This window comes from Arachis hypogaea, chromosome 19, assembly GCF_003086295.3.
Source record: "Arachis hypogaea cultivar Tifrunner chromosome 19, arahy.Tifrunner.gnm2.J5K5, whole genome shotgun sequence".
Classification (NCBI taxonomy): Eukaryota; Viridiplantae; Streptophyta; class Magnoliopsida; order Fabales; family Fabaceae; genus Arachis; species Arachis hypogaea.
The window spans coordinates 124,658,250-124,670,776 of NC_092054.1; the positions used below are offsets into that span (position 1 = coordinate 124,658,250).

General features: G+C 35.5%; 1 protein-coding gene and 1 pseudogene across 1 annotated transcript; one reads left to right on the forward strand and one right to left on the reverse strand.

Annotated features, from left to right (window-relative positions):
• Positions 1 to 213: 213 nt before the first annotated feature.
• Positions 214 to 5,077, forward strand: LOC112776841 (protein NPGR2). Its single transcript, XM_025821105.3, has 6 exons — positions 214 to 414; positions 892 to 1,210; positions 1,702 to 1,960; positions 2,156 to 3,372; positions 3,732 to 3,885; positions 4,540 to 5,077. Exons 1-6 carry the CDS (start codon positions 269 to 271, stop codon positions 4,854 to 4,856), a joined length of 2,412 nt encoding a protein of 803 aa, XP_025676890.1. The 5' UTR covers positions 214 to 268; the 3' UTR covers positions 4,857 to 5,077.
• Positions 5,078 to 5,831: 754 nt separating this feature from the next.
• On the reverse strand, positions 5,832 to 10,884 carry LOC112776842 (multiple organellar RNA editing factor 5, chloroplastic/mitochondrial-like; annotated as a pseudogene).
• Between the last annotated feature and the right edge of the window lie 1,643 nt (positions 10,885 to 12,527).

The window sequence follows — 12,527 nt, forward strand, 5'->3', positions numbered from 1 at the left end:
ATTCAATGCACTGTCACGTAATGAATATTACTGAACTAGTGTTTGAATTGAAGTGAACAATCAGACAACTGATGCAAACATTGAAACTTGACCAAAAAACAGACAAAACATTGTGGAAAGTACTCTCTTGCAGCTTTGGATTCTTGCTTGACAAGTGAAAATCATGAAAGGGGACACATTTTAATTTTCTTTTCTTCTCATGCCAAATTGATAATTACCATTTTAGCGCACTCACTTGTTTCTTTGTCTTGGTGGGGGGCTCCATTTTATGCCTTTTCTATTATTGAAAAGCTACTTTTTCTATTTTTACCCCTTCTTTTTTCATTTACCTTCAAGTTGTTCTTTTTCATGTTCTACAATCTTTCTATCTGTCTATGTTTCTGACAAACAAGGTTTTCTTCCCTTCAACTCTAGGTTAGTAAATCATACTCTTTTTTTCTTTTTCACCATTTTTCATTGCAATATTCACTTCATAGTTTATATATATGGTTGTGTATATTAAAAGCTTATAAATTCTCTGCTTCTTGGTTTGTTTTGTTGATTTGTAATGTGAAAGAGTGAATTTTTGGATGGGGTCACTTCATGTAAAGTGTGAGGAATTCTCAGTTGTTGAAAAAGAAAAACTATGATTCTTAAAGCTGAAACCTTGTCATGTACTCCAAGGCAAGTGCACGAAAAGTGATGGTAAAAGCTGATATATCGTTGGACTCAGAAACAGAAATGCACATGTTTTCTTGTTATGTCGTTTTCAGTTTTTTACATGAATGTTTGATGTATGTATATATGTCAGGGACACACAAAAGCATAGGTTATATATATAAGGTATAAACAGAGATACACTTTTGAAGTGTGTTGATTCTTGATTGTGTTCTATGGTTATTTATGCTTCAGGAAAGGGCCAAGTCATCAAGTTCAATGTTGTGGAAGAATGAGAGTTATTAGGAATTGGATTGTAAGTAAGAAGAGAAAGTTCCTTGGGATTGAGGAGAGATTGGAGAAGATGATCAATTGCATGCGTTCTGGGGAACAGGTTGCTGTTGATGAGATTGGTGGTTATTCATCAGAGTCACTTGCAACAAGGGACTATTCAGCTACAGCGAGTGGCTATTCATCTAGGCCTGGTGCTGCTGAATTTGATCCAAAGTTGGATAATAGCAACATTGAAGAAGCAGAGTCCACACTTCGTGAAAGTGGTTACTTGAACTATGAGGTTTCATTAGTCCTTTTTTTTTAATTTTATTGGTTGTGCATATTGAGTGTGTTATAGGAACATGCAAGTATTTCGGCTCCGTGGTTATTTCCATGAAGACATCTTCATGCAAAGATGGTATTGCGAACCAATAAATAGTTCAGTCAAACATATCAAACCATCTAACAGTTTGCAATGTCATATTCATATGAAGACGTCTTCATGGAAGTAGCCACCTATTTTATGAATTTCTTCCATAGAATTTGCATGGAACATATATCTGCAAAGCAGACTGTAAAAGGGTACCACTAGAAACCTTTATCTGCTTTTATTTCCTTTTTCTTTTTTATCCCTTTCTGCTTCCATCTAAGGCTGTTGCAGTATGTTATTATTTTTCCCCCTTTTGATGAGGAAAAAGGTCTTGTCCCAATATTTGTCATTTGATTTCATTGATTGAGATGTCTCTTCATTATAAGATGGAACTAAATGAGTAAATGACCCTTTTGTCATAGGAAGCTAGAGCTTTACTAGGAAGGCTTGAATATCAGAAGGGTAATTTTGAAGCTGCACTTCATGTATTTGAAGGAATAGACATTGCTGCTGTTGCTCCAAAGATGAAAATTTCTATATCTAGAAGATGTGAACGGAATATGAATAGACGCCGTTCGCTCAGTGATGCAGCGCCTCCTATGTCCATTCATGCTGTTAGTCTACTTCTTGAAGCTGTTTTGCTCAAGGCAAAGTCATTGCAGATTCTTGGAAGGTTTCAAGGTGCCTCTTTATTCTTGGATTCATCTATGCTTAGTTAATGAGAAAATCAACAAATTCATATTATATTGCTAGTTACATATTATGTTGAATTTCTCATCATTGATTCAAATTTCGCACTTTACTTTCTGGAATGCAACCTGAACTACCAAGTAAGTTGCACTTCTGATTTCATTTGTGAATTTATGAATTTTGCAGAAGCTGCTAGATCATGCAAGACTATTTTGGACACTGTTGAATCTGCATTACCTGAAGGATGGCCAGAGAACGTTGATTTAGACAGAAAGTTACAAGAGACTATAAGAAATGCTGTAGAACTACTTCCAGAGCTATGGAACCTTGCCGGCTCTCATCAACATGTCATATCATCATTTAGGAGGGCCTTGCTTTATCCATGGAATCTTGACATTGAAACAACTTCAAGAATTCAAAAGGAATTTGCTATGTTTCTTCTGTATAGCGGCTGTGAAGCGAGTCCTCCTTCGCTTCGCTCTCAATTGGACGGTTCCTTTGTCCCACGAAACAATATAGAAGAGGCTGTTCTCTTGCTTCTTATTCTGCTGAGAAATTCTGTTATAGGAAGCATTGAATGGGACCCTTCAGTAGTTGATCATCTTTCTTTTGCTCTAACTGTTTCCGGGGAGTTCAAGACACTGGCTCAACAGGTTGAGGAATTGCTTCCGGAAACCATGGAGAGGAAAGAAAGACATTATATTCTAGCACTTTGTTACTTTGGTGAAGGTGAGCACATGATTGCTTTGGATCTTTTGAGGAACTCTTTGAATGATAGAGAGAACTCGGAGTGCGAACAGGAACTGCTTCTAGCTTCAAAAATTTGTGCAGATAACATGGTTTGTGTTGAGGATGGAATCAAATATTCTTGCAAAGCAATTTCTCATTTGGATGGAAAGTGCATGCAAGTGGTAGCAATTGCATATTGCTTACTAGGTGTTCTGCTCTCATCGAAATCAAGGTTGATAGCTTCTGATTCAGAGAAAGTTTTAATGCAATCCGAAGCACTGAGGGCTCTGAAAACGGCCGAGAGAACGATGAGTGAGAGTGATCCTTACATAGTCCTTCATCTTTGTCTAGAATACGCCGAGCAGCGGAACTTGAGCGTTGCTTTTTGTCATGCAAAGGAACTGGTTAAGCTTGAGGGTGGATCTAGTGTTGCTGCATATGTATTACTTGCAAGGATTTTATCAGCTCAAAAGAATTTTGTGGATGCAGAGTTGGTTATTGATGCTGCCATAGATCAAAGTGGGAAATGGGATCAAGGAGAGTTGTTGAAAACCAAAGCGAAACTCCGGATTGCACAGGGAAGATTAAGGAGTGCAGTGGAGACATATACTTTCCTCCTTGCTGTGCTTCAAGTCCAAAACAAAAGTTTGGGCACTGCAAATAAGGTTATGAAGGTATACAACATTGAAAGATTACTTTTATTCCTTAATTGTTCAAATTATTTAAAGTAAGCTTGGCCTTAATTCCCATCTTTAAGAAGAGGCACAAAGAACAATCATTAGGAATTCTCTCATATTTGGTTTCAGTCATTACCAAAGTATAAGATTATTTTTTTTATGGGTATTTTTGTAAGTAAATATTTCTTTTTTTTATATATCATTTTTAGTGCTCACTTCCAGGTTTTGTTTTTTTAAACCAGTTTTTCATAGTATTTTCCTCGTTTATTTGAAACATAGTTTTGAATCTTCAGTTTCACTCTAGCATTTGAGATATGCAGAAAATTTTATGGCATCTCTTATTCTGTGTTGTACAGAGTAAGAGAAACCGCAACAGAAATCTGGAGATGGAAATATGGCATGATTTGGCCAACTTGTACATAGCTTTATCACAATGGCGAGATGCTGAAGTTTGTCTTGCAAAGTCTAAGGCTATTAATCCTTATTCTGCTTCTAGATGGCACTCCACAGGTAAATTCATGCTATCCTTCTATTCTATAGTTCTATGGTTCTTTATATGGGTTTAGTTTTTTTCTGGTCTTTTATCTTTGAAAATCTTTAATCTTGGTTCCTGAAAAATTTTGATGTAGATTATAGGGTGCAAGTTTTCCTTAAGCCATTATAGATCATAGGAACTAGTAGTTTCTCTATGCGTCATTCTACTTTCTTGGGAAAATTTTGAATCTTCTATGTGCACAATCTTAATTTTATTATTGGAGCCGAAGTTCTTAACACGTTTTTATTTCAAACTTTCTACTTCCTAAGACTTTAGCAACATCTTGTTAAGATATTCGGATATTCTTATATAGGCATAAGTTTAGACACTAAATTAAAATTTTTCACACTACTTTATTCAAAATATATTAATTATATTATTCATGGATCCTACCGACTTTTATGTAAGTGTGTCTAAAGATAAGATATTAGACTTGTGTCTATACAATAAATCTTGAAGAATGGATATTGTCACTTTTATTTTGATAATGTCACTTTTTTTACAAATTTATGTATACATATAATACAAAAAAATTATGTGTAAAGTGACATCATAAAATATGGGAGCAAAATTATCCTTTTCTTAAATCTTGATGCACCAAAACTCACAAGTTGGGTGTTACAAAACAGGTTTACTTTTCAAGGCCAGAGATCAGCAGCAAGAAGCATTGAATGCATTTAGGAAAGCACTAGACATCGAACCAAACCATGTGCCAAGTTTGATATCAACAGCATGTGTTCTGAGAAAGCTTGGTGGCCAATCATCTTCAATTGTGAGAAGCCTTCTGAGTGATGCACTAAGGCTTGACAGAACAAACCCAAATGCTTGGTACAATCTTGGACTGCTCTACAAACATGATTTGGGCTCATCTGCATTGGAAGCTGCTGAGTGCTTTGAGGCTGCTGCTCATCTTGAAGAAACTTCTCCCATTGAACCCTTTAGATAGCCAACTTCACCACAATTTTTTATTTCATTTTATTTATTTATTTATTTATTTTGTTGTCGTTGAAGATGTGTGATAAGTTATAGGTCTACTTGTAAAGCTTTGTTTTTTGAAGAATGATATATGTAGCTAATAAATTTGTCTAAAGATATACCCGACACCAAAGTAACAAAAGTTGCATTCTTTTTAGGCTCGATATTTAATAACTTCGAGCGGGTTTAAAAGATACCAACATTAATTTTTTTTTTTTTTTTTTTACCGTGTTGATATTATGTTTGCCGTGTTTGTTAATACGGTATACTATTTATTACCTTCGTTTTTAAGTCTTGTTTCATAGGTGAAGTGGGAAAAGAAGAGAGGGAAAGGAATAGAGGACTTTTACCCTTGAACATTTCTGTCTCACATTTTTTGTTCCTTTTTTTATTTGAGAAAAGAAGGGGGGGGGGGTCTGGATGGTTTCTCAGTGGCCTACATATAATACAGAAAATGCACAGTACAAAAAATGTGGCATTTAAGTATATTACAACAACACGAAGCATGATATTTTTTAGATCTTTTAACAAAAGTACTTGGTATTGATGCTGATGTGATCCGAGATCTTGCGATATCTGCTGCTTTTCTGTAATTAATCTATCCATAAGTGTTGAATTATTCGACTACCAAATTTTCATTGCGATTCTAAATAATAGCAAAGTAAGAAAAACTCAAAAAAATAGACCATTTTTATTCAGTTAGATGTAAAAGTTGAAAATAAGTATTAAAAAAACTATTGAACAATAAATATCTACGAAACTTTTCTTAAGAGATGTTATTCTTATTTAAAAGTTTGAGATTGATTCGATGTTATTTAATGATTAATCAATCTCAATTAAATTATTTTATTTGCTAAAATTTCTCCCGTGCATGGGATCGGATTCAGCATACTAATGGTTAATTAAATAGAAGAATAACACCAAAAAAATAAATATCCAGGAATACTTTTCTCTGTCAAACAAAACCTAAAGAAAGCCATGGCATTAGAGACTAATTAAATGTTCAAGATTCTGTTGATAACAACTGATAAGATAGAAAGCTACAACAGATAGAGTGATAAGGTTCAACTACAAGCACTGTCCAGTGGCTTGAAACTGATTATGCATCCAAATGCAGCACTAATATTTGTGCATGCAGCAATTGCATGATATTATATATACACCCATCACAAACTGGCTCTTGTTCTTTAGCGCGTGTTTTCTTTTCGGCGAACATACCTTGTTCTGTCATTGTATCTTGGCCTATCCTGATGCCTTTGTGGTTGTGGCTCCACCCTTCTCTGTCTTTCAGGTGACCTCTGAACTATCTCTCCATTCACAAATAATTCACCTGCACCAACTCAATTTTAATACAATAATTAACCTATGGATATCATTATTATGAGAAAGTGGAGAACCTTGATAGCAGAAATCAATAAGATGAACAAATGTTAAGAAATTTTCACAGTTGCAGTGGCTTGATGTGGATTTTAGTACCACTGATCAGAGATATCCCAAACAGATTTTTTTTTTTTAAAAAAAAAAGGGGACAACATTTGCATATAAATCAAGGACACTGCAAGATTCGAAATTAGTGCAAACACAGATATACAAGGATCAAGACGTCTTACTGGAACTATGAACTTAAGAAACTATACAGAATTCAATATTTTATTATTATAATGGCATTCAACCGTAATTGCAACCAAACAAAAACAAGATATCAAGTTTTGCTGTTTATCAACTCCAATATAATTCTGCAACTACATAAAATTTGTGAAGCAGAACAGCAGGAGAGAAATTTTATGTTAGTCCATTAGCATTCAAAGCTAGACATTACTCAGAGTGTTATTAGCTTTGCCAAGATGGACTGCTCGCTGCTGCCATTTAGCAAGAGTAATTTGATGATCATTACCTTTAAGAGACATTTTATGTAGAAGAGGGATATTCTATGTTAATTAGCATTTTTAAAAAATTTGGCATTACTGGCCTAGAAGATCACATAAGGACATTTCCCCAAATGTGTTGTGTTTGGGGAGACTCAAACAGTCTCACATTGCTTTTACGCTGCCCTATGGCATTTCTTTGTGCAATTATGCGTTCGACATTTTTGGAGAATCTTGGGTGTGTCCCACATCACTAGATCAGTTTCTTTTGATGAGGTTTCAAGTTTTGGGAGAAAGAAAGAGGTAAAGTCATTGTGGCAATGTGTAATATATGCCACTATATGGAGTATATGGCTAGAACACAATCAACATACCTCCAGTGATAGATCCTCAGGAAAAGTTATTGTTAGGGATAGAATTAGGCATTTAGCATCTATGCGGTGTATAAAGCATATGGACTTTTCAGAGGACTTTCCTCCTTAGACATGATTAGAGATTGGAAAGCTATGTTCCATTGAAGTCTATGGTTTTTGTTTTCGTCTTTTTTCATTTGGTTTTAAGAGGATATCTTTTCCTTTCCATCTACGTTATTGGTGTGTTTTTTTCTTTGCATGTCTCCCTCCTAGTTTCTAGCAAGAATTCTATCAAGCACTATCTTTTACATGACATTTCAAGTAGAAACTATAAATACACGGGTTCAACGTTAACCCACTTGGCACTGCTGGCCTAGAGAGAGAGAGAGAGAGAGAGAGAGAGAGAGAGAGAGAGAGAGAGAGAGAGAGAGAGAGAGAGAGGGGGGGGGGCGTATCAGGTTATTCTATATGTATCAACTCCAATAATTCTGCAAATCCATAAATTAGGAAAACAGAAGGAGGAGAGATATTTTATGTTAGTCCATTAGCATTCAAAGCTAGACATTACCCAGAGAGCTATTAGCTTTGCCAAGATGGACTGCAGACACAACCATTTTTATTCAAGATATTTCAAGTCAAAAAGATAAAATACATGCAATATTCAACATTACTCTACTTGTAATTTCAAACATGTTAGCACTACTGGCATAGGAGAGAGATCAAGTTATTGTATATAAACTCCAACAGTTCTGCAATTCCATGAACTAGAAAACAGAAAAGGAGCAATATTTTTTGTTAGTCCATTAGCATTCAAAAGCTAGACATTGCCCAGAGTGCTATTAGCTTTGCCAAGATGGACTGCTGATATAATCATTTTGTTAATGGAATGCGCTTACATGAGTCTCTCCACACAAGAATACTATAATTATCTTTAGGTAAAGACATTTCAAGTATAAACAATAAAAATATGTAAGTGGTCTCTCTGTTAGGAATCTACATGCTAGATAACATTGCAATTGTAAGAATGAGTTGAAAAATGTAGGGAGAAAGCTGAGAGGGGAAAATATTGTCTCCTATCCGGTTAGATTGTTGGATTCACATCAGAGAGGTGGGTTGGAGAAGACAGGAAATAAGAAACAGAGAATTGCATGATTCATTCATAAGTGAATCCTGATTGACAACACAGAACAGTATCATATTGAAATAAGAACAGGAATACCACTATGGGACTAGAGAAGAGCCAATTATATTACTAAGTGTATCAACTCCAATGATTATGCAATTCCATAAAGTAGCGGAACAACAAAACAGGAAGAGTGAGTTTTCTCTCAGTCCATTAGCATTCAAAACTAGACATAAATCGGAGAGAGTTACTAGTTTTGCCAAGATGGACTGCCAATGAAGGGAAACATGTAGAAGAAAGGGGTGTTACACAAACTGCATTTAAAATGTAAGAATACCAGTTTCCGAACAGGTCTGGAGAAGAAAAGGAATGCTAGCACTACAAGTCAGTAGAAGAGCCAAGTCTTAACTATTAAGTATCAACTCCAACAATTTCACAACTGCATAACTTAATGGAACAACAAAACAGGAGGAGGGAAATTGTCATGTCAGACCATAAAGCATTCAAAGCTAGACATTAATAGAGTTATTAACTTTGCCAAGATGGACTTTAATAGGACATTTGGCCTTTGATTAGTGGTCCTTGGAAAGATATTAATTAGTGTGCCTGGTCATTCGAGTAATTGTCTACTCACAAGGAGAGGAAGGCAGAGGAAATACAACCTTATTTAGAATCAGCTCAAACCATGGTTTGAGACTAAAAATAGCATGAAACACGATTTTACTAAACTTGCTGAAATGAATTTGAAAATCAATTTGCAACCATCAAGTCATGGTTTGAGGCATGTAAACTGAGAATCACACATGTGAGTATACAAGTGTTTTTGGTTTTATAATTCAGTGCAGACATAACCCATCTCCATAAGGTAAACAGTCTTTGATAAGTTATAAAGAGGCATAATAAAGACTATACAAAGCCTGATAGTAAAAATATGTTTCATCTCCACTGATCTGCATCTCCAGAGTATATAAAGTGCAGAATAGTAAAGAGAGACATTTGATGTAAGTCCATATATATATTTATATAATAAGCTAGATAAGTTATAAGACAATCTAGCTTCTTTGAAATGGACTGGCATATTTAAGAAAAATAAATAAATAAAAGCAAAATGAAAACACCCAATAACTCCAGAGGGAAAAAAGCATTATGCATCTATGAAACACTCAACCATATCATAAAGACTACACAAAATCTGATTTCAGAAATATGTTTCAGCTCCACTGATCTGCATCTCCACAAAGCATACAAAAGCACAGAATAGTAAAGAGAGACATTTGGTTTAAGTCCAATACAAAATGAGCTAAATATTGTATCAAGGCAAATATAGCTTCTTTTTAAATGGACTTGTATCATTCAGAAAAATTAATATCGGAAACATGAAAACACCAAGGCTAAAGCCAGATTTTCAAATGAAAATGCACACAATCGTATAATATGCATTGCAGCATAATATAAAAATGAACAAAATATATAGTCGTTGTAAGTACACATCAGTTATCACACTATATTACTCCATGAGAAGAAACCCAATTTCACAATCAAATAAGAGAGGTTTGGATTAGATTGGATGCTCACCACCATAGTCCTTATGTTCAGGATCAACATACGAATCTGGGAGGACGAACAGAACTCCAGTCACCCCTAAGCATAGAAATGAAAACATTGAGCATAACGAAAGGTAACACTACAAGAAAAATCAGTATAACTCAGCCACTCAAATGTTTGCAGTAACAAACTATAAACCTTCTAGCTTATTAGATGTCTCCTCGTCAATCTCGCACCCAAATCCAAAGTACCTCTCACACGAGACGTTGTAAATCTTCTTCTTCGCTTCCTCTTCGCTGAAAATCAAATCAAAAATATAAAACGTCCGTGAATCACATATAATGTTACCATTATAAACCAAACAAGTCATGAAACCGAAACAGACACCGTCATTCCAAAAGAAATTAAAAAAAATTCACAAGGGCAAACATTCTTCTCCCGACACCCAACAATAAAAGCGTAACAGAAGTTCCCATTTTCATTGGACAAAAGTCACAACAATATATCACTAAATCCGACACAGAAATGACTCTAAAGAACTTCAGAAATCCCCAAATAAAAAAAAAGTAAAGAAAAATATTTTTTTTTTGTTCACCTGCCAAGGACTTTGGCGAGGGTTTGGACATAGCAATCGATCATCTGCTGCTTGGTGGCACCTTCGCCACCTGGCTTGTCCATGACGATAAGCCAGTGCTGGTAGTCGCATCCCGGGAACAGAGGCGCCATCTCGGTAGGAGGGCGGTCGCTGAACGACGACGACGACCCAGAGTTCAGGGGAGAGTAAGCCGAGTCTCCACCTCCGCCGGCGCGGTTCACTCGGCACCGGATCCCGCCGAATCTGGCGGCGGGAAAGAGCGCCGGGAATAGGGGGCGAGCGGTATGAGGAGAAATGAGGGAGCGGCGCGGAAGAAGAGAGGGAGGTCTGGGAACGGCGGCGGCGGTGGTGGAGAAGAGGCGCATGACGAAGAGGCGTGAGGCAAGAGCCCTTGCCATTTTGGATATGAGAGTGAGAGAGTGAGGAGTGAAGAGTGGGGAGAACGGGTTTTAAAAGATTAGGGTTTTGGCCTTTTGGGTGCGTTTGGACTTTGGATTTCATGATTTATGCAAATACCTGGCCCTTATTCCAAAATCCAAACCTATTTTATGGGGAATTCAATGCCATCCTGGGTTTATTTTGTTCAACCCCTTTTTGCGTACACACCAATCAAATTATTTCTATTCAATTAGTTATTAATATTTAAAAATATGAATTAATGTCTACATACAAGTCTTTTTACTATACAAGTTATATAAGTTCTGAAAATTCCTAATCCCTAAAACGCGCCTCTTATGGCACGTACATTTCACGCGCCTCCCTAATAGATTTTCCAATCAATCAACGCACGAATATATAACTTCTTTTTTCGAAAGGATATCGTTTCCTTTTTTGAATTCCTTCTGCGTTTTCTTCCCTTCTCTCTTCGATCTCTTTTGTGCGTTTCTCTCTCCCTTCTCCTTCATTGTTTACGTAAGTTTCTCTCGCTATTCTCTTTCTTCGTTTTTCTCGTTTTCCATTGTTTCTGAAATCAAGCTCTGAAATCGTTTTGAAGATAATGGATGATTCAACTTCAGATTATCAACTGAACCAGAGCGAAGTGAATTTTGAATTTGAATTCAATGAAGTTCCTAAGGTGTGGTTTAATTCCAATTAATAATTGAATCTGAATTTGAATCCAGTTAGTAGTTTATGATTGTGTAGCTGAATAATGCGTGAACCTTGTCTGTGAAATTTGCTGTTCATTGTTCCTTGTTTGAATTGATTCTAATGTACTAGTTCTGATGAATTTTCTGCATTTTATATCAGGGGTGTAAATAAAAAATATTTTGGTGTATTTCAGGAAAGTTTGGGTGTATTTACAGTTATGACTTTTCATCTCACTGAGGGTGAATTATCTTATTGTTTTAGTTGAATTGTTTTAGTTTCTATTTATTGATGATTCATGAATATAATTTTTGTTATTTTTTTATGATGGTTTTATAGTTGTATTTGTATTCTATAGTTTATGCTTGTTTTAATATGGTGTATTTTGGGTGTATTTTGCAACAAATCTATGGTGTTGATGAGCAGTTTGTATCCAAGGTTGGGATGACCTTTAACACCCTTAAAGATGCTGCAAAATTCTACAAGGATTATGCGAAGGCTGCAGGTTTTTCTACAAGAGTTCGGAGCACAAATAAAAAGATAAACAAAATTAAGAATCAATTGATTACATGTAGCATAGAGAAAAAATGGAAATTGAAAATATCTCCGACCGAGAAGACAAATCCCTCAGCTGGATTTGAAGTAGGAAAATCGAAAACTTTTTTATTGTTTTGAATCCAATCAAGTGGTTGAGGTGTGGTTCAATTCAGAAGAAAAAAATGTAGCATTAGAGGAAACATCTTTCTGTATTTGCAGCAAATTTGGGTGTAACACGAAAATATTTGAGTGAAAGACGAAGATATTTGGATGTATTTGTAAGAATTTTGGGAGTATTTTTATTCTGATAAGTTCTGCATATCTTAAAACTCTTCCTCTTCCTCCTCCTCATCTTCTGCTTCTTTTTTTTTTCATCATCATCACTATCTTCTTCTTTTTTTTCTTTTATTCATCTTTTCCTTTTTGTTTTACCTTCTCAAGTTTCTTCTTGTATGTTTTTACTCTCTTAACGAAAATAAAAGCTAAAAAATCAAACAAAGAAGAAGAAGAAACACATAATGTTGTAAAATTACTTGGA

Excerpts from the sequence above, each read along its gene's own strand:
- LOC112776841 (XM_025821105.3), top strand. The coding sequence starts at position 269 with ATGCCTTTTCTATTATTGAAAAGCTACTTTTTCTATTTTTACCCCTTC. Across the intron at positions 1,961-2,155 it reads GATTCTTGGAAGGTTTCAAG|AAGCTGCTAGATCATGCAAG; the intron begins GTGCCTCTTTAT and ends TGAATTTTGCAG. Across the intron at positions 3,886-4,539 it reads TTCTAGATGGCACTCCACAG|GTTTACTTTTCAAGGCCAGA; the intron begins GTAAATTCATGC and ends GTTACAAAACAG.